Source organism: Camelus ferus, chromosome 7 (assembly GCF_009834535.1).
Source record: "Camelus ferus isolate YT-003-E chromosome 7, BCGSAC_Cfer_1.0, whole genome shotgun sequence".
In the NCBI taxonomy this organism is placed as follows: Eukaryota; Metazoa; Chordata; class Mammalia; order Artiodactyla; family Camelidae; genus Camelus; species Camelus ferus.
This window is the reverse complement of record NC_045702.1, coordinates 8,658,466-8,677,081: the sequence shown is the minus strand read 5'-3', so window position 1 is coordinate 8,677,081 and position 18,616 is coordinate 8,658,466. Positions and strand designations below refer to the sequence as shown.

Genomic DNA, 18,616 nt, shown 5'->3' with positions numbered 1-18,616 from the left:
ACAGCTTTTTCAGAAATAGATCATTGAGATGATCTAACTTTGAAGAAGTCTCTTCTGTTCATTCATTTTTATGAGGTTTTGTGCTTAGAGAAAGAGTTTTTAGAAGTTTGGTTTTTATAAAATAATTTCAGGGATTAATGTAGCCTTTTTCAACTTGGGTTTCACCAGAATTAAGCTCTAATGCCTTGAAGCATCCATTGGACTTATGAATTAACTTCTCTCTTATGCCTGTATCAGTAATTCTGAACCATCCTTTGAAGAACTGAGAAAACAACCCTTCAAATCATTTTCTGTGTTCTGTGATTCACATGAGGAACTGGCTGCAAAGGCTGGAGGAGGTTCCTAAATAAAAGCATGACAGACTTTAGTGGCAGGAACATGAGGAAGGGAGCGTAGGCCAGCGCCTAAGAAAGGCTCCAAGTAACCTCAGCAAAACAAGCACTTCGGACAGAAAGGTACCTTTTTTTTTGAAATGCCAGAAACCTTCTTCTAGCTGCTCACACACAGAGTATATCAGAGGTGTACACTCCTTCACAGAGGTGTAAAGTCGTTTAACGAGAATGTCTCTGGACGCCTTTCCCCTTATTTTAAAACAAAGGATCTGGCTGCAGCACTGAGAATAGATCGAAGAGGGGCAAGGCTGGAACTCAGCCGTTCAGTTTTTAAGACATGGGAGGGTTAAGATGCCTGTAAAATATCCAAGTGAAAGCACTATGGAGGCAGTTGAATATCTGGGTTTAATGTACAGGGAAGAGATTTGGGCTAGAGACAAAATCCAAGAATCAAACATCAATACATATTTTAAACTGCGAGACTGAATGAGTTCACCTAGGGAGAGATAAACAGAGAAGAGAAGTCTTCGGGGCTCTCCAACGTTCATTTCTACAGTCAATTAAATGATAACATATGCTGAAAAGGGGTTCCAAGTTCTTATTGACATGCATTCGCACATCTTCTCATATTTAGAAAGCTGTGAGTAATTCTGTTATTCCTGGCTTTTCTTTTGATGAGTATGGAGCTTTTTCTGTATCACCTCATATCACTTTCCCATTCCCTCTGTTATGAACATTGCAGGCTGCAAGAGTTTTCCAGAATCACACAACAAATCACACGTTGATGAAAGCCTAGAAGCTAGGTCTCTTCTAACTCCCAGTGTAAAACTCAAAGCAGCAGGCATCTCCATTCACAGTTCTAAAAGGGTTTGACAACTGTTCACGTGGAAACAAAACAAGGTAACAGTGTGTGTGAGATGCTGCTGCAAAAAGAGCAAACATAATGAGGTTTCATTTTAAAAGCACTGAGTTTATGGAAATAACACTTCCTATAGATTATTTTGGATCATACCTAGAATATTATATTTATAGGTATAATATTTTTGAAAGGGCACTTAATATGGAATATATCCAGATGAGGTTAACAAGGACAATGGGATGCCCTCCAAATTAGGCAACCAAAAATGGTGATTTCTATTTCTAAGTAAAATCTTTACATTTCAGAGACAGCTAAATTACTAGATAAAGCAAGGATCATCCTATCATCTAAAAATGCTCCTAAAGAGACCAGATGGCCATTTGTCAGGGATGCCATCAAGGCAAGTCCAGCATCTACTGCAAAGCTAAATAACTGATCTTTAAGTTATTTTCCAAGTCCAGGATGTTTTGACTCCATGCTTCAAAACTTAATACCCTTAAATAGATATATAAGGTTGATTTTTTTTTTTTACTATAGAAATGGCAATTTCATATAGTTCAACCTAAAAGTCCAACTTTTCCAGGGTGACATCAGTCAATATTACTCACCAATGAGCTATCCCAAGTAACTATGCGTTCACTTGGACACCAAGGGTATCAAACTCACTCTTTTAGGTAAGTAGATACTTTGTAAGTACTCTCCCTGCATATATATATGGGTGTTTTGTAGGAAGGCAGGCATTGCTTTTCCCTATAGGAGCACAGTTGGAAATGTGGATCAAGTGTGTAGGGAAGAAAAGGATCTAGAGTTAAAATTTACTGTTTTTATTATTTAGTATCAATCTTTAGATAACATGCACAAACTCACAGTCTAAAATGTTCTACAATTCATATTTTCACAATTATTATAGTTTCCTGAATTATATTAACTGGTTCATGAATTTTTAACAGTTACTGAGAATTTTTTAATATAATTTAATTATTTATTATTCTGCTGGTTATTTCAGAATAACGTAGGTACAAAATTTGGTATCTTTAGACAAAAATCCATAGGGATTTATACCATGTGCTTTACATCATTCAGTTATTGTGGGGGAAACTTAAAGAAACGTAAAAAGTGTAAATAACAGCCCACCCAACCTAAAAGTTACAGCTTCCCAAACAAGCTTTCTTCAGCTTTACATAACAAATGCTAATTTCCTAGTTGTGTGAAAAACAAATAAAATTTCAGGTCATGATGAACATTTTTTAATGAATATTATTATTTATAAGTTAAGACATAACTTGGACAAACACCCAGCTTCCTATCACATTCCTACATAAGAGCAAAATAAAACAGCTCCATATTAAATCAGACACATACTAGACACTGTTACACAAATGGCCAATGTTGACAAGGGGTTCCCACATGTTGATACTCATTTGGCATTAAATGATAACTCAGCCCCAGGGACCACATATTGGAACTGATGCCACTGCAAAGGAAAGGAGTAACAAGCAATACAATGTCACAGCTTAGAAGGAAAGGCAAAGGGCTCACTTGAGGTAGCTACAATGATTTCATTGTTTCTTGGGGCAATTAACGTTTCCCAGATGGAGGGATGGGGATCCTCTCTTTGATTTTCAAAGAATGGAAAAAACACAAGTCCCTACACATGCTGTTCAGTGAAGGTCATCAGTGAGCAACATACTCCCATTCTCTGAATAAATCAGAACTCACTTTCCCTAGTCACCCTCTTCTGCCTTTATTGGAAGATGTGGCCTCTGTTAGGCTCCACTCTGAATCCCCAAGAGAAATCCAAAGATTCGATCCAGAATTTTGGTCTAAATTTCGACTGAGAGTCCAAGTGTGTATTCCAAAGCACAGGCTTGATCGTGCTTAATTAGCTTTGGATAGACAGGATGGTCTGCTGATCAGGCTTAACCAGCCTCCACAGCTGGTCCACAGCAGTCCAGCACTCACCTGAGCTGTAGCTGTCAGTAGATGACTGAGAAATGGAGCGAGACAGAGAGCGACGTCCAATTTTGGTGGGACGCTTGTTGAATTCTTGCTTCTGGTCAGCAAATTGAATCTGCTAAGAAAAAGAACTCTAGTTTCATAAAGGGAAAGAACCTCCATTGTGAGACAGCAATTCAAGGCTTGTAGGAACTTACCTTCCTTCCCAGCTGATCTGATTGTAACAACCCACGTTTGGAATGTTAACATTCTTCTGAGAGAACGATTTTTCATTCTTTACCTACTCTGTTTCTATCAAATTTAAATCTTTGATCCACTCTCTCACTATATACATTTTGCAATAAAAGGGAATGTTCTGGTTAAAACAAATTTTTAGAAAGTTAATTCATATCCAGAAATCCTTTCTATAGTTTCACTGAAAATTAAAGCTGGAAAGGACCTCCATATATCTGGATAAGAAACTTCAAGGTACAGAAAGGTAAAGTGACTTGCCTTCAGGTTTTAAGATTCTCAGGAAATGGTATGGTATAATGGAAAGGGGAAAAAAAAAAGCTTTCTACTCATACAGAACTTTCTGGAACTGCATTCAAATCCTGGCTATGCCACTCATTAGCTATGTGACATTGGTCAAGATACTTTTGTGACTCTCATTTTTTCATAAATACAACAAAGATACTTCACAAGTTTTAGAGAGGGTTATATGAAATAACGTGTAAACTGTGAAACTCAGCAGGAGATTCAATTAGTTCACCCCTACAAAACAAGTTTATATTGTTCTTGTAACTCTTGCAGGTAGTCAATCTAGCTTTTTAAAGGATTCCTAAAATGTATTAATTAGCTTTTCGGTACTAATAAGTAAACATTAATTTATTATTTTTAATATTTGGTATCAAATACTAAAAGCCACAAGATGATCATTTATTAACTGTAACAGATGTAGAAGGAGTAGATGACTGGACTGAATAGGTATAAACCTCAATACAGTGGAGGTTGCATTTTGGAAGTTCCAGCTGACGCTTTATAACACGTTACAAATCAAAGCTCATATCATTTATTCAAAAAATACCTTTTTTTCTCTAATTGAATGTTTGCATAATTGCTTAGATTGGATCAAACTGGCATGGAGGCAGAAAGGATCAAAGATCTGACGACTGGTTCTGCCTTTCATGAGAAAAAGATGGGCCCTTGATGGGCAGAACACAGATATAGCGCATCAGAACGAAAGCAACTGTCGGCTACATTTCCCGAAGTTAGAGGTAACCATTGAGTCATCTGAGTATTCAGACAAGGAGAAAAGTGCCAAATTGAATTAGCTTAGCATACCTTTTAGGGGAATTTATAGCATTTTCATAGCTATAACAACAAATAATGCCTGTGTAGTACTTCAGAGACTGTAAATTGTTTCCAGCAATAGGAAAATTCATTGGATTAGAAGCTTTCCGCAAAATGAAAAATGGCAAAGTTAATTTTTTTTTGAAGTAGCAGTGTATTCCAAAAAGATAAAGCCCTGTTTCTCTGCACTCCCATGGAACGTACGTGAACTTCCATTTACTTCTCCTATCCCAGCACTTACCACCCTGAATATAACTACCTACCTGTATCCTGTGCAAACTAGGCTCCATAAGGCAAGAGCTGTGTACCTTATTCACACTTATATCCTCAAGCACAAATGCCTGACACACGGTAGGCAACCATGTGCTGAAACAGTGAATCTGAAGTAGCCCACTCTATTTGCAGGCTGTACTTGGTTGAATATTAAGTAAATATGGTAACCATAAGCCAAGTCTAAAGTTAAAAGAATTCTTAAGGGAAAAAAAAAAAAAAAAAAAAAAAGTTGGGAAGGGGGAAAAGGTGGGGGAGAAGATGGGGGAGGGGAACAGCAGTCAAGCTCAAATCCCTGGCTTCCATTTCACCAACCAGTTCAAGACAGTATGTCGTTTTTCTTTTTGTAGAGGCTCATCTAGGAAAAGAAATAGTCCTTGACTTTCCAAAGGCCACATGAGTCACTAACTTCGGCAGTGCCTTTTTTTAAAAAAGAGTAACAGATAAACCCTGCCTCAGGTATGTACTCCCACTCGCACCCACCCACCACTAGAGGGGGCAGGTCACTCTACTTCTCTAGATTTGTAGGATCAGGGGTGGGTGGGCATACACCCGTTTACCCCAATAATACTAAACCATGTAGCCTTCTAGCTGCACCATCATCTCAAACCAGTTTCCTTAAACTGAATTCTCTTCTCTGTGAAGACTTCTCCACAGCAATTCCTCTTAACCAGGTCAAGTTCAGGCTATCTTTTGGCACTAAAGAATGTAGGCTTTCTCCACTCAGAGACATGGGGTTCTGAATCTTTTTTACTTTTTGGACACTGAACTCAAATTTCTTTAAGATTGAAGAATATTAGAAAGAGACTAATATATAGAATAAGTTATACAATTTCCTCAAGAAATAAATGTTTATCTTTTACTGACAACCAGAACACATGGTTTAAATAGGTCATCCCTGTTGCCCACCTCCCCTCAACAGTTATGTGCCATTACATTCTTCACTCTTCCTTTGTAAAACAGTAATCTATCCACCCCAGTTAGGGTACTCTGGTAGGCTCTATCCCTAAATTTCCTACCTTGTTTGAAATCAAAGAGTCCTTCAAGGTAACCCTCCTTATCCACTTCAGAGAGAATTGCCTATTCCAGCAGTCATCAAGGCACGGGAAGGGAAAGAGACTGCTAGGAGAGGGGCAGCTCACCTTATGCCAGAAAAAGGGACGAAAGCGGGAAAGGAGGGAAAAGCGGCAGCAAGACTGGTAAATAAGAGCTTAGCCTCACCTGGGCTTTAATCCCAAAGTTGCCATTGACAATGTATTTCTTCTTGTTGCTCAGCATAGTGACATTACCAGCCCTATTGCCACCTCTCCAGTCCAGGGACCCTTGTGGCTAGGCCTTTAAACTTTCCTCATCAGCAATTCTGTTGGCTCTGGTTCCAGCTAGCTTTTTTTTTTTTTTTTTTTTTTTTGGTGTGTGTGTGTGGGGTGCCTACCCTTCCCTGGAAATCCTGAAGCAGCTCCAACAGCCCCTCCAGCAGTAGAGCCCAATTTAATAAGGCATTTCTGTTAGTGGCTCATCAGCCATTCCTAATTCTGCTGGCTGTTTTGTTTTTATTTTTAATTTTTTTCCTAAATACCCAATTACACAGATCCTCTGACCTCTAAACCTTAACAAGTCCCTCGACAAGGCCCAACTTGCATGCGCGTAACAATAGCTTATTTATATAACCGGTGCACTTTTTTACCTGCTATAATTAACTTGCTAATTAGGTTCCTTTTTAACCTTACCTCCTCCTTTTTCATGTCAGATGACTTTAGTTAACCTAGTCTCATTGGAAAAAAATTAACTACAGAGCCACTAAAACAATGAGGGAATTTATTAAGACGGTAAGGAAAAAAATGGTGCCAAGTGCTCAGGCAGCCTGTACCTTATACTCTGTGTCCTTTAGTTAGTTAGACTGGGGACACTGGTTTTAGCTCTGTCACCAGGGAAATCAACTTTCTGAGAACATTGCTTTACTCTTAATTATGCATCTTTTATACAGGTTTTGACATCTGGTTTCTAGTTCCATCTCAAGATTGTTCCTGATTAGGTGTTGAGTGATCTGCTTGCTTTTTTCAAAAAATTTTTTCAAAACCCGTGTGTGTCACGGAAGGTGTGACTGCAATAGGGAGTTTCTTATTTCCTCAGAGCCCCTAGAATCATAATGACCTTGTTACATATCAAATAGAGTCAAATGAAAGGGCAAAGAATCACATTTGTTGGTTTCTGAAAGGGACTCAGTGAATAGGAAAGCTACATTCAACTGTATGCTACAGAGATAGGGGTGGGAATGTGATTTGAATTCCTTAAAAAACAAGAGCTTGTTGAGCATAAGAAGGAGCATGAAACTGTAGATTGTTTTTTTAGGATAATCTTTATGTTGAGAGAAAAGGTCTCTGGAAGAACAGAATAAGGGGAGGAGAACTAATATTTACGAAGTGCCTACTACGCCCAGCCCTGATACATGTTGCTTCTGTTAATCAGTATAAGAATCTTAAAAAATAGGCTTCATTACCCCATTTGACAAATTAGGAAAGTACAGCTCTGAGAGAACAATGATTGGCCTGAGGTCTCACAGCAAGTAAGTGGGACCAGAATGTGAGCCTGCGTTTATGTCAGAGCCAAAGCTCTTTCCACTACACCACACATTACGATATCGATCAGAGGACCCAAAACTCCCCCGGTCCTAATTCTGTGTGTACGTCTTTCCTCTTAATTTATCTTAAATTTATTTAATTAAAATTACTCCTTAGATTTACTTTCTTAACAGATTAGGTCTCAGAAATGACATCATCCCAGATAATCTTGGGGCTCTAATCAAACCACAATTCTGAAATGGCTAAATCATATAAGAATTTGAAATCTAACAGCCCTTTAACTGGCAATTTTGCCCAAGGCCACTACCAAAAATTGAAATGGAATTGAACTGATCCTGGGAGATGGAATGTTCACCATCACCCATGATGATCTTAATCTCCTGTTCATAATTTCACAAAATGAGATGAACTGATATTTTTCTGCTTGCTTGATGAGTCTCTAAACTTCTGCTCCTCCTAACCAAGCATGTTCACCCTAATACAACTCTCAGCTGGTTCCTCATTTTCCTCATTCAGGTGAAAAGGAACTCCATGGCCTACTGGCTTAAGTCACTAGGCCTGAGTAGAGGGACATGCAGATCTATATCAAATACAACCAGAAGACATTAGGAAGAGCCTTACCACTTAACAACTTCATCTAACAAACTACTTTTCAAATTTTAGGTGCATTATTTTATTAAAATAAAATGCACTGCTAGGCCCTACCCCAGAGTTTCTGATTAGCAAATCTGGGTGGGGCCCAAGATTTTTCATTTCTAACAAATTTCCAGGTGATGCTGATGCTGCTGGTCTGGGGACCACACTTTGGGAACCACTGCTTTAATACTTTCTCCAAGCATGAATAAAGCTGCCCTAATTTGCCCTAATTTTCTCCTTTACTCCAACCATTTTATCCTCTCTGTAGCTACAACCATGGAGGCATTTTCACAGGCAGAAAAGAAAAGTTTATTTCAAAGGTGAGAGAATGGAATGAGGTGATCCTTTTTTGTTATCCAACACAGGGAATAAAGAGAACAGGGTCTAATTCTGATTTCCACAATTTAAGGCTGTTAAGAGTAGATGATTAACACGTTAAGAAATACAGGACTCATGGGGAGAACAGATCTATTTACCCTACAGAGGAGCAGGCCAAGAGAAAAAAATTCATTCCTTTTCAAGTACATAAAGTAGGACTACAAAGGATGGTGATCAGAGGTTCTCTCTCTCCATATCTTCATTTCTTAACATTCCTGTACTTAACATCTGTAGTCCTCATCTGTAAAATAGGAATGACAATATCTACTTTGTCTATCCCAACTGTGTGCTGAGAAAATAATGTATGTGAGAGAGTCTGGGAGACAACATAATGATACACAAGTATAAAATACTAACATTTCTTCTTTTTTTTAAGGCCAAAAGTTCTTCCTCTAGAGTACATGGAGGTCTAGACCCCCTAAAACAGAATGCAAAATTTTCCTGGGGAGAGAGTCCATAGTTTTCACCAGTTTCTCAAATGGGTCTCTGCTTTGTCAATCCTGACCCAGAGTTATAGTCAAGCTACTTCTAACACCATTTACCAGATACCTTCAAGGTTTTTGTCTCACTTCCAAGTAGATATGGTTCAAGCATTTATAGAGACATTGCTCCCTTCCAAGCCAAATGAGCTGCTTGAACAAATTCTTCACCTATACAAGGGATTACTTCTAGCCAAAAGAAAATCGGGTGACCAGCTGGCTGGGTACTCAAGAAAGTCAATCAGATTTCCTATGGAAAAGTACCAAGTACCACAGAGAGCTTGAGTGGGAGGAGGAAATATTAATTTGTAGAAACTTAAAAAAGGTTACTGCTGATCTCCATGCACATAAGAGGAAGTATTTTCACTTACCAGCAGGGACTAAAGAACTCTCAAGGGAAGTAAAACGTATTAATAAGGACAACCTTTAAAAGGATGAGTTCCCCAACCTTTTAGCAGTAAAACTGCCTGAACAAGGTTAAGAAAATCCTTCACATGAAAACAGCTGAGGAGCAGGGCTCCAGCAGAAATTTTCCAATGACTGATGGAATGTTAACTTGAAGGTCTACCTTGTCAATTCTCGAGACTGGAGTTCTTCAGACTTCGACCTGGCTTATTTCCCTGCTGGGAATCAGAGATGTGAGTACTGTCAGCTGCTGTCTGTGGTCTTGAGTCCTATTCTCTGAGGGATATGCGAGTCCCTTTGCTGCTGATCACTAACAAGAAGGGAGGTATTATAATTTAACTTCTCTGCTATATTTTTCCCCCGAAAGAAGATTTGAGAGCCTTGTCATATTTCCTTTGGGGGCAAGGATAGTCTCAGTGGAAATTTCATTACATTAATATGTAAACTGGAACATGAGTCAGACATTTGTTAAAGCTTTCGTAAACTGAAACTTTGGCTCAGTGTGGGAACTGGCTCCGGGCTTTCTTCTAGGGGAATTAAAAGCACTCTAACATTTCACAAGTTAAGGTCTGGAAATCTATAGGCAATACACTAGAGGGTGCTCAGTGGCTCACTTTGGTGGCTAAGTGGATATCAGCGGCAGCCTACTGAAGCACTTCCAGACCAGGTCAGAAATTAATGACTTATGTGGTATCTGATAGAAAGCCTCAAGAGGTTAATCTTTGGCAAGAAAAAGACAGCTGATGAAAAAACTGAGTTATTGAAGACAAGCCCCTCCCTACTTTTTCTCATCGTTAAAAAAAAAACCCTACTGATCAAAGGTATTTTCCTGGTTTTTGAGAGAGAAGGGCCAAGAAATCGTTAAATAAGAGACATGCTGTATTGAAAACAAAGCAGAGCTGTTCTTTATTAAAGAATGTTATCTTAGGGGAAAGGGTGTAGCTCAATGGTAAGAGTGTGTGCTTGGCATGCACAAGGTCCTGGGTTCAATTCCTAGAACCTCCATTAACATACGTAAATAAACCTAATTACCTACCGCCCCAAAAAAAGATTTTAAAAAGTTATCAAAAACTGGGGAAATCTTAGGTGAGCAATAGTCACACTAACTCTTTTAGGACAGTTATCTATCTTGTTCACGTAAATAAAAAGGTGAGTAGGTAAAAGTCCAGTAGGAGCTCCTCTTGAGAGGATGTGCTCAGGAGGTAAGACAGAAAGGTGTATTGCTCATGAGAATAAGAGTTACAATAAAACTTCTCTTGATTCTGAGTTGACACACTAGGTCAACTGTGGAATTCTTCTGTAATATTCCTTTAGAGAAGTAACAAAGTACTTAATGTGGGCCCTCACCTAAGAAAACCAGAATTCCTGCTCCCCCTTCCTGTTATTATTACATGGCTGGAGACTCAAAAACAAGCTTAAAAGCCCGACTAGAATTATTATTTGAACCCCTTCCATTAATCTCCAACACTACATTATTTGAAATAAGCCTGTGGATGGGTAGGATTTCTTTTGATCAAATATCTTAAACTGAGCACAGGGTTCTGGAACAATATTAAGAACAACAGGAATAACTCCAACAAAAATAATAAACAATAGTTGTTATGAGAGTTGAAATGTGGGCTCGTCAGTTGGACATTTGTTAGGTCTACTATATACTCAATCTCATTATTGATGGTTATTTCTTTAAGTCCATAATTCCCTAAACACTGAAAAGAACTTGGAATATGTTATGTATAGTCCAACCAGTTTTCAATAGGGGAAAAATATACATATATATGAAAAACACAAGCTGGTATACAGACTGTAAGAAATCAGGCTAAACCGGGAAGAAAGCAGACAGGAAAATAAAGATAGTTACTGTTTTTAAATCAAAAGTTAAAATTGGATCTAAAATATTAGGTTATATGTGCTAGTTCTTATCATAATAATTATAATATTATAACCTTATTATAATTATATTAAAATATGTATCAGGCAAATAAGATATTTTGAAGAACAGTAGCAAGAGAGCTGTAGTTCCTGCCTTTTAGAAATAAACGTATGGAGAATATTTGGGGTAATATTTTGACTGGCTGGAGAAAAATGGGCAGGTAGGAGAGGTATGTCAAATTTTTTCAGAGACTTGAGGGAGCACCATTTCTACAAGTTCTGGTTTTTATCCCTTCACTATTCTTTTACCCCCATGAGAAATAAATTAAGCATCAGCTTGCAAGTAGAATGCAGAGCAATCAGAGAATAACACAATTCATGCAGGATACCAGCAGCAGTGGGGGAGCCCCAGCCCAGCACAGACAGCCAGGCAATAAGCTGATTTGGCCAGGCAGGTCTCAGACCCTCCCCAGCTTCACTCGTAATTAAAACAACAGGGGTTAAAAAAAAGAAGAAGAAGAAGAAACAAAAGAAAGCAGCAGGGGTGACCCAGGACATAGGAACTAATCAGAAATAAGAACAATAACTGTTTTCCCAACCACAGGTCTTGGTAGAGACTTCTCACAAGTGATCCTGTCATCTGTCAGAAATGGCTGCCTCATTATCAAGAAACAGAAGGAAAAGCAAAGCAACCAAAGAACTCACCATCCACTCAGGCACGTGAAAAGCTGAGGTGCCCTCATTACCGTCCCCATTCTCCATAGTACAGGCTTGGGTAATATACTTCCTGAAGCAAAAGAAAGCTGGTTTGGAAATACCGGGGTTTTCTGAGTGCCAAAAAGTAGAACCAAATCTAGTAATTCAGAAGTTGACAATATCTAGCAGAAGCTGCATCCCCTTTCACAAAGGTTTCCTATTAAAATCAAGATCATTAATAAGTCAAATGCCTGACACGTCCCTTACTGGCCAGCTTCAAAACTGCTTCTGCTTCAAAATCAGAGCCGATGCAAAGTTCTGCACCCCGGTACTGAACTTTCTACAGGGCACTCACTGTTTAATGCTCCCCGAACACTCTAACCCCACCTCCTCTGTGGGGACTTTCTGCAGCAACAGTTAGGCTTCTGCTCTTTCCCGGTGTATAAGGCACTTGTTCATTTTCTCCCGCCCCTCAGGACACGTCATTGGAGGTGCTGATACCAAGATCAATAAAGATCGAGGTCAAGAAGACACTCCCATTTCTCGAGAGTTGCTTGATTTGGATCTGTACAGTAAACAGGTGTTTCCTTGAAATCAAGAGTTCCTTATGGCTTTCAAGTTTAAACAGCTATGCAGAAGCTCCCCATCTACTCACACCAGGGGTCTGGCACCAAACTCAGGCATATCTCAAGTTAAATTCTTATTGCACAGGAGATTCGGATGGAGCCAGGGAAGATCTCTTGCAAAATCAGAACTTAGAAGCTCTCAAGAAAGTTCTGGGACCACAACCCCCTCTGCTGGCTCCCTGTGCTATGTACAAGAAGGTCTAAGGGCCTTCAGCTGCAGAAAGATAGCTGTTTCCCTGAGGCTAGTCAGGAGCTACCACAGTGTAGGTAGGTTTAGGAGCCAGGGTTTCTGATCAAGACTAGGGCTGCCTCTTGATTTCAGACATAGAAGGTTGTGTCTCTTAACCCTCTACTCCTGTCTTACCCCATTACCCCTTTCCCTCTCCCCACTGGTTTATTATCTAAATCTGTAAGTTTACAAGGATATATTGGACATCATAGGGAATATAGCTAATATTTTAACATAACTTTAAATGGAGTATAATCTATAAAAATAGTGAATCACTACGTTATATACCTGAGATTAATATAATACTGTAAATCAACTATACTTCAATTAAAAAGAAAAAAAGACTAGTGCTGCCTCAAAGTCCCTATCCAATGCTGATTTTTACTGAGAGATCTGGTTTCAGAAACAGGATGTCAACACAGTAGTCTTACATACCATCATCTTAAGGGAAGCTGTTTCGTACTTATGTCCCTGCACCGGCTCCCTCCTCTCCACATACTTCAGAAGTTTGGAAATAAGACAAAAGTAGAAAAAAGGTGACCTAACCTATTTTACCTTCTTAGTTCATTCCTAGAGTATATTATCCAGTAAGAGTACCACAGACTTCAGGCACAAAAGAAGCTCAACAAGATATGCCTGCTCTGGTCCCCTTCAAGGACCAGGGACTCTTTACAGTGTTAATTCCCACTGCAGAGGATAATTTCTCTGGAGCTGATAGTCATAATGCTATAATTAGGATTACAGGCTCAGGGCTTTCACTGGTTAAGAGAATGGAGGACAGGAAGGTAACTTCTAGGGGAAGAGGTATTATTTTAAGATGCCAGAAAGGGCAGAATTCAAATGACTGACCCAGAGATCTACACGAGAGAGAAAGGCAATTGAAAACAGAAGGGGACTGTTGGACCAGATCAATGCAGAGGTGTCAAAGGATTAGAGATCATAGGGCAGGTCAGATGCAATGAGAACAGAGGTGGAAGTAAAGGAAGTTATGGTCCTAGAGGAGCTATGGAGAGAAGCAATTTGAGTGACAGCAAGATATAGAAAGTTGATGAAATGCAAGAGCAATTTGAGATAAGGATGTCAATTTTGATAAGGCCCTCTGAGGTCAGAGTGTCAATTTCGATAAAGCCTCAGCTCTCAGAAACCTCCAGTTACTGTCTTCTGTCTGGTCTTCCTGTTAATCCAAAATTCTTAATAAAATGAGATGTTAACACTTGTTGCCTAAATTTCCAATGATACATTCCATCTGTGTTTTAAATGCAACATATCTAAAATCAAAATGATTGCCCCATCTTTCCTTTCCCCACATCCTTCAAACAAGTTTCTTCTCACTTTTCTACCATTGTTCCGTCAGTCATCTAGATATAAAAATTCAGTCGTCTTTAATTTCTCCCTTTTCTCTAGCCCCTAGAACAATCAGTTGCCAATTATTTTTGACCCTCTTACACTAAGCATCTTGTCTATCCTTCCCTCTCTATTTTCACTGCCTCCTAAAAACCCTCTATAAATCCTTTCCAGGATCTTCCACTTCATATCCCTACATACCCTGCACCCCCATATAAGATGTATTACCCACTATTTCCTGAATGTGAAGACCATTCAGCAGAGCAGCTAAGGGTACTATTTGGGAATTAAAAAGACCTAGGCTAGAACCCTGGCTGCCACTTAACCTCTCTAACCCTCTAGTTTTCTAATCTGTAGAGTGGTAATAATAATAGCCATCTTACAGTACTGATGTAAGGATTTAAAAAGTGTACATACACTAAGTATTTAATAAATGGTAGCTCTTACTTATATCATTGTTATGCTGTGTCCTTTCCCACCTCAGTGCCTTTGCTTATGCTGTTTTCTCCAATTAAAATGCATTCATTTTGCCTTCATTTCCATCATCTTCACTTATTCATATTCTCTGAGGTTCAGCTCAAATGATAGTTCTGCCATGGAAACTACCCTAAAAAAAGAAACCTCCCTTTCCTCTAACATTGTTCTTTGGTCACATCACTATTTTCACCTTTCCTCATATTACTGTTACTGTGTATGTTATCTCTCGTTAGATTCCAGGCTCTTTAGGGGCTTAGCCAGCTCTGATTTGCCTCTAGTGTCCAGCAGATAGTAAGGGCTTAAGAAACTGTCAAATTTTGTCTCCTGTATGTATACCTTATAGTACTCTGGGGTTACTTGTATAACCAATGTGTTCAATATATTTATGCCCATCTTATAGGATGTGGAACATTATTTTATATACACAGATCTTAGTTATACTACTGATAAAAACTATGACTTATTTGTGGTCCTTTTAGGGTTTTAATCCTTAATTATAATATTATGTCTGCATGAATATATAATCCATTAGATTGCATCATAATGATGGATTTTAGGAACAAATCAAGGCCAAAATACTATTTTATGGCTAGAGTGGAACTCAATCTTTAAAAGATGTCAGTGATCAGCAAACTACTAGATTCTTGGTACTCATCAGTTATTGAGTAAATGGAAGATGACTGCCCTCATGGTAGTGTTAAAACATGGAAGAAAATAACTTTTAAATAAGACAGAATTGAGAATAAAAGAATAAGTACAAGTAAAATATGTCACTTTAGCAGGTTAAACTAAATGTCATTTTATTTGTGACATTTTGGTTTTTTTTTTTTTTTTAGGTAGGTTTTAACTAAAATGGACTTCATTTGAAAACTGCAGCCTTATCATACCTTTCTGTAATGACTCTGAACAAAAACAAAATAGTAGCTATTACATTTGAGAATGAAGGTCTATTAAGTGAGTAGGACTGTATAAGGCACAGGGTATGGGTGTAAGTACTAATTATAAAATTGTTTTCAATCTAATTTCATTCCACCATAATGTGCCTGAGAAGATACACCTATAGCAAGGGCAGGAGTGAGACCCCTGCATATGATTATCTATAATAATCACCCTTAATATTTAGGGGAGGAGTTTGCAACTTCAGAAGGTTACACAAACTGTATCTGTTCCTGCAGTCTTCAAGCATCACAAAAATTGACCAAATGTATGAATAGCTCAAAAGAATCTTATTTTCACTCCAAGAATCTCATTTTTACTCCAAGAAGTTCTATGTGCCAGTTGTGTTCCTACCAGTGGTGATTTGATAGTAGTATCATTATTGAATTAATGGGGGTAAGCCAGATGACTTGCCAGAGTGAGTATATGCTTGGGGCTGGAGGGAAAAGGTCAAAAAGTTAGTAATTTCAGGGGTCAAAAAGTTAGTATTTTCAGGGGTCAAAGTCAAAAAGAACCAGGCAGTGGTGAAGAAATAATGACAATGGTAGAAGAGTTTTAAACAGGAGGCAATAAATCTGGAGCCTAGAAAGTCATAAGGCACAGGGCAAAGAATACAAGATTGTGACCCCATCCTCTATTCCTGGCTGGTCACTAGTGGTTTTATTAGACTTTGTCAAGTCCCCTAATTACTCTCTTCTTCAGTTTCCTTATTATGAAATGAGGGGAAGGTGGGTAAGAGTGCACTGTGGAAGGTGAGAACTAGTTCCTTCCAGTTCTGACATTCAGTTTTTCTAATCCATCTGGTTTCTCTGAGGCCATAAGAAAAAGCAATAACTACTCCTTAGTCACCTGAGTTACAGCTTATTATAGAGGCTAAGGTTCCTAACCACCTGAGTTCAAAGTTCCATCGGGTCAATTATGAGGCCGGCTGAAATTGCTGGGCTTCAAATCTCCCTTGCCCAGTCACACTTGAAATGCCCATGATACTAGAGCAATTGGAGTTGTTAAGTCCTCCTCCTACTCCACAACTTAAATACTAGGCATCCTGACTCTCAGTTCCTTGGTGATCTTAAGACTCACATCCTACTGGTATTTCAGATGCCACACGGAGGCATCATCATCACTGGTAAAGACCACAGACTTTAAAGTTGGGTAGGCTTGGGTTTAAAGGCTAGCTTCATCACTTACTAACTGTGCATCTTTGGGTAAAATACATAACTTTTTGAGCCTTTGCTTCCTCATCTGTAAAACAGGATAATAAAACCTTCCTCACATTGACGTTGTAAAATTTAAACAATACACATAACTACATAGAAAGCACTTAGTATAGTGTCAGGAAGCTATTTTGTCCAAAACCAGACATAGTAGAGTAGTACCAGACTGGTTTGAATCTTGATTCATCACTTACTAATTGTGTAATCTTAGGCAAATTATGTATCCTCCCTGTGCCTCAGTTTTCTCATCTGTAAAATAGGGACATTGAGACTCTACCTTATAGGATTGCTGAGAGGGTCAAATAAACTAACATACATAAAGTACTTAGAACAGTTCCTGGGACTTGTCAGTGTTATTTTAAATTGATTATTATTATAATGTGACATGTATATCCACCAACACATCCAAATTCATATTCCCTTATATATGGTGAGTTCATTCAATCGAATCACAAATATTTACTATCAAGTGCCAGATAGCATAGAAAGACAGTCCTTGCTTAAAGTCTAGGAAGAGAGATAGGCAACTGAATAATTATAATAAAAATGTGAAAAACGATAAGCTAAGTACAGGGTGCTATGGGAGTGTCTGGCAAGGGTACTAATCATGTGTGCTGGGAGTGCCACATCAAAGAAGCTCCATTTAAGCTGAAAGGTAATGGATGAGTAGTGGGTACCTGGTGTGCATTTGGTGAGGAGTGGGAGGGAAAGAATAGAAAGAAGAACACGTACCCCACATTGTCTCTTACAGTATGTCCTACCTTCTTCATACCAGCTGTCAAAAGCTTGACCATCATCATTTCCATCTAAATCAGTGCTGCCTAAACTTGAATGTGCCCACAAATTACATGGAGATCTTGTTAAAATGCAGATTCTGATTTAGTAAGTCTGGAGTAGATCCCAAGAGTTTACATTTTTAACAGCTCTCAGATAATGCCGATACTGCTGGGACTACACCTTAACAAGTCCTAGATAACTCCATCTCTGTAATGGCCTATTTCCGTTTGTTAAATTACCTTATTTATACATGATTATCATCAGCACAAATATTTGAAAATCTGATCTCTTCACTTCCTTGTTCAAATGCCTTAGTAACTCCCCACTGTCTTCAAAATAAAATCCCAACTCCTTAGCATGACACACAAGACCCTTCATGACTTAGCCTCTGCATATTTCCTGAGCCTCAGCCCTCGGCTCTGAATTCCCCCACATCCCCACTCTGAACACACACACACACACACACACACACACACACACACAAAATGCATACACAAACACACATCTTGCAAAATTTAGTTTAGTTCTAGCTTCCCTCAGTACATATTTGCAGTTCCTGGTCTAGGTTAAGAATCAGTTCTACGAGTTACTGAGTAATCGCCCAGACTGATCTCTGTCATAGTACGTATCAGTGTTGATACTATAATCAATCAGTTATCTCTTTCTACACTAGAACTGCAAGCAATCTGAGGGAAGAGATTAGGCGTCTCATTCCTATGTTCCAAGCACGTAGCAAACAACTAATGAATATGTGCTGAATGGGGGAAAAAAAAAAAGCCTTAATCAAAGAATAGTTCTACATATCTATCAAAATTCATCAAATTGTACAACTGAAATACGTGTAGTTTACCGTACAGGAACCACACCACAATAAAGGTGTTAAAAAAAAAAACCCAAACAACCCCTTAATCCCCCCAAATTAAAAAAAAAAACAACATTAAGACAGATCATAGGAATTATCCAAAATATACACACATAGGAAATAAAGAGTTGGGGAGTGGGGAGGAAGGAATAGTTCACTCAGAGTAAAGCCTAAAATGAATAAAATACATAACAGTCACCTGAAGAGTAAAAGCTATACACCCGCCTCCAGGACATTTTTTTATGGCCTTTATTTTGTTGAGACACATTTCCTCAATACCCATTTTGTTGAGAGTTTTTATTATGAAAGGATGTTGAACTTACCAGATGCTTTTTCTGTATCTATTGAGATAATTACATA

The 18,616-nt window shown here is 38.6% G+C and overlaps 1 protein-coding gene across 1 annotated transcript in view; it reads right to left on the bottom strand.

The window, feature by feature from the left end:
- Positions 1-18,616, bottom strand: part of AHCYL2 (adenosylhomocysteinase like 2) — a 143,552-nt gene that overhangs the window by 37,607 nt on the left and 87,329 nt on the right. Inside the window, 1 exon segment of the mRNA XM_032484362.1 lies at positions 3,154-3,262. Coding sequence (XP_032340253.1) covers positions 3,154-3,262 — 109 coding nt within the window.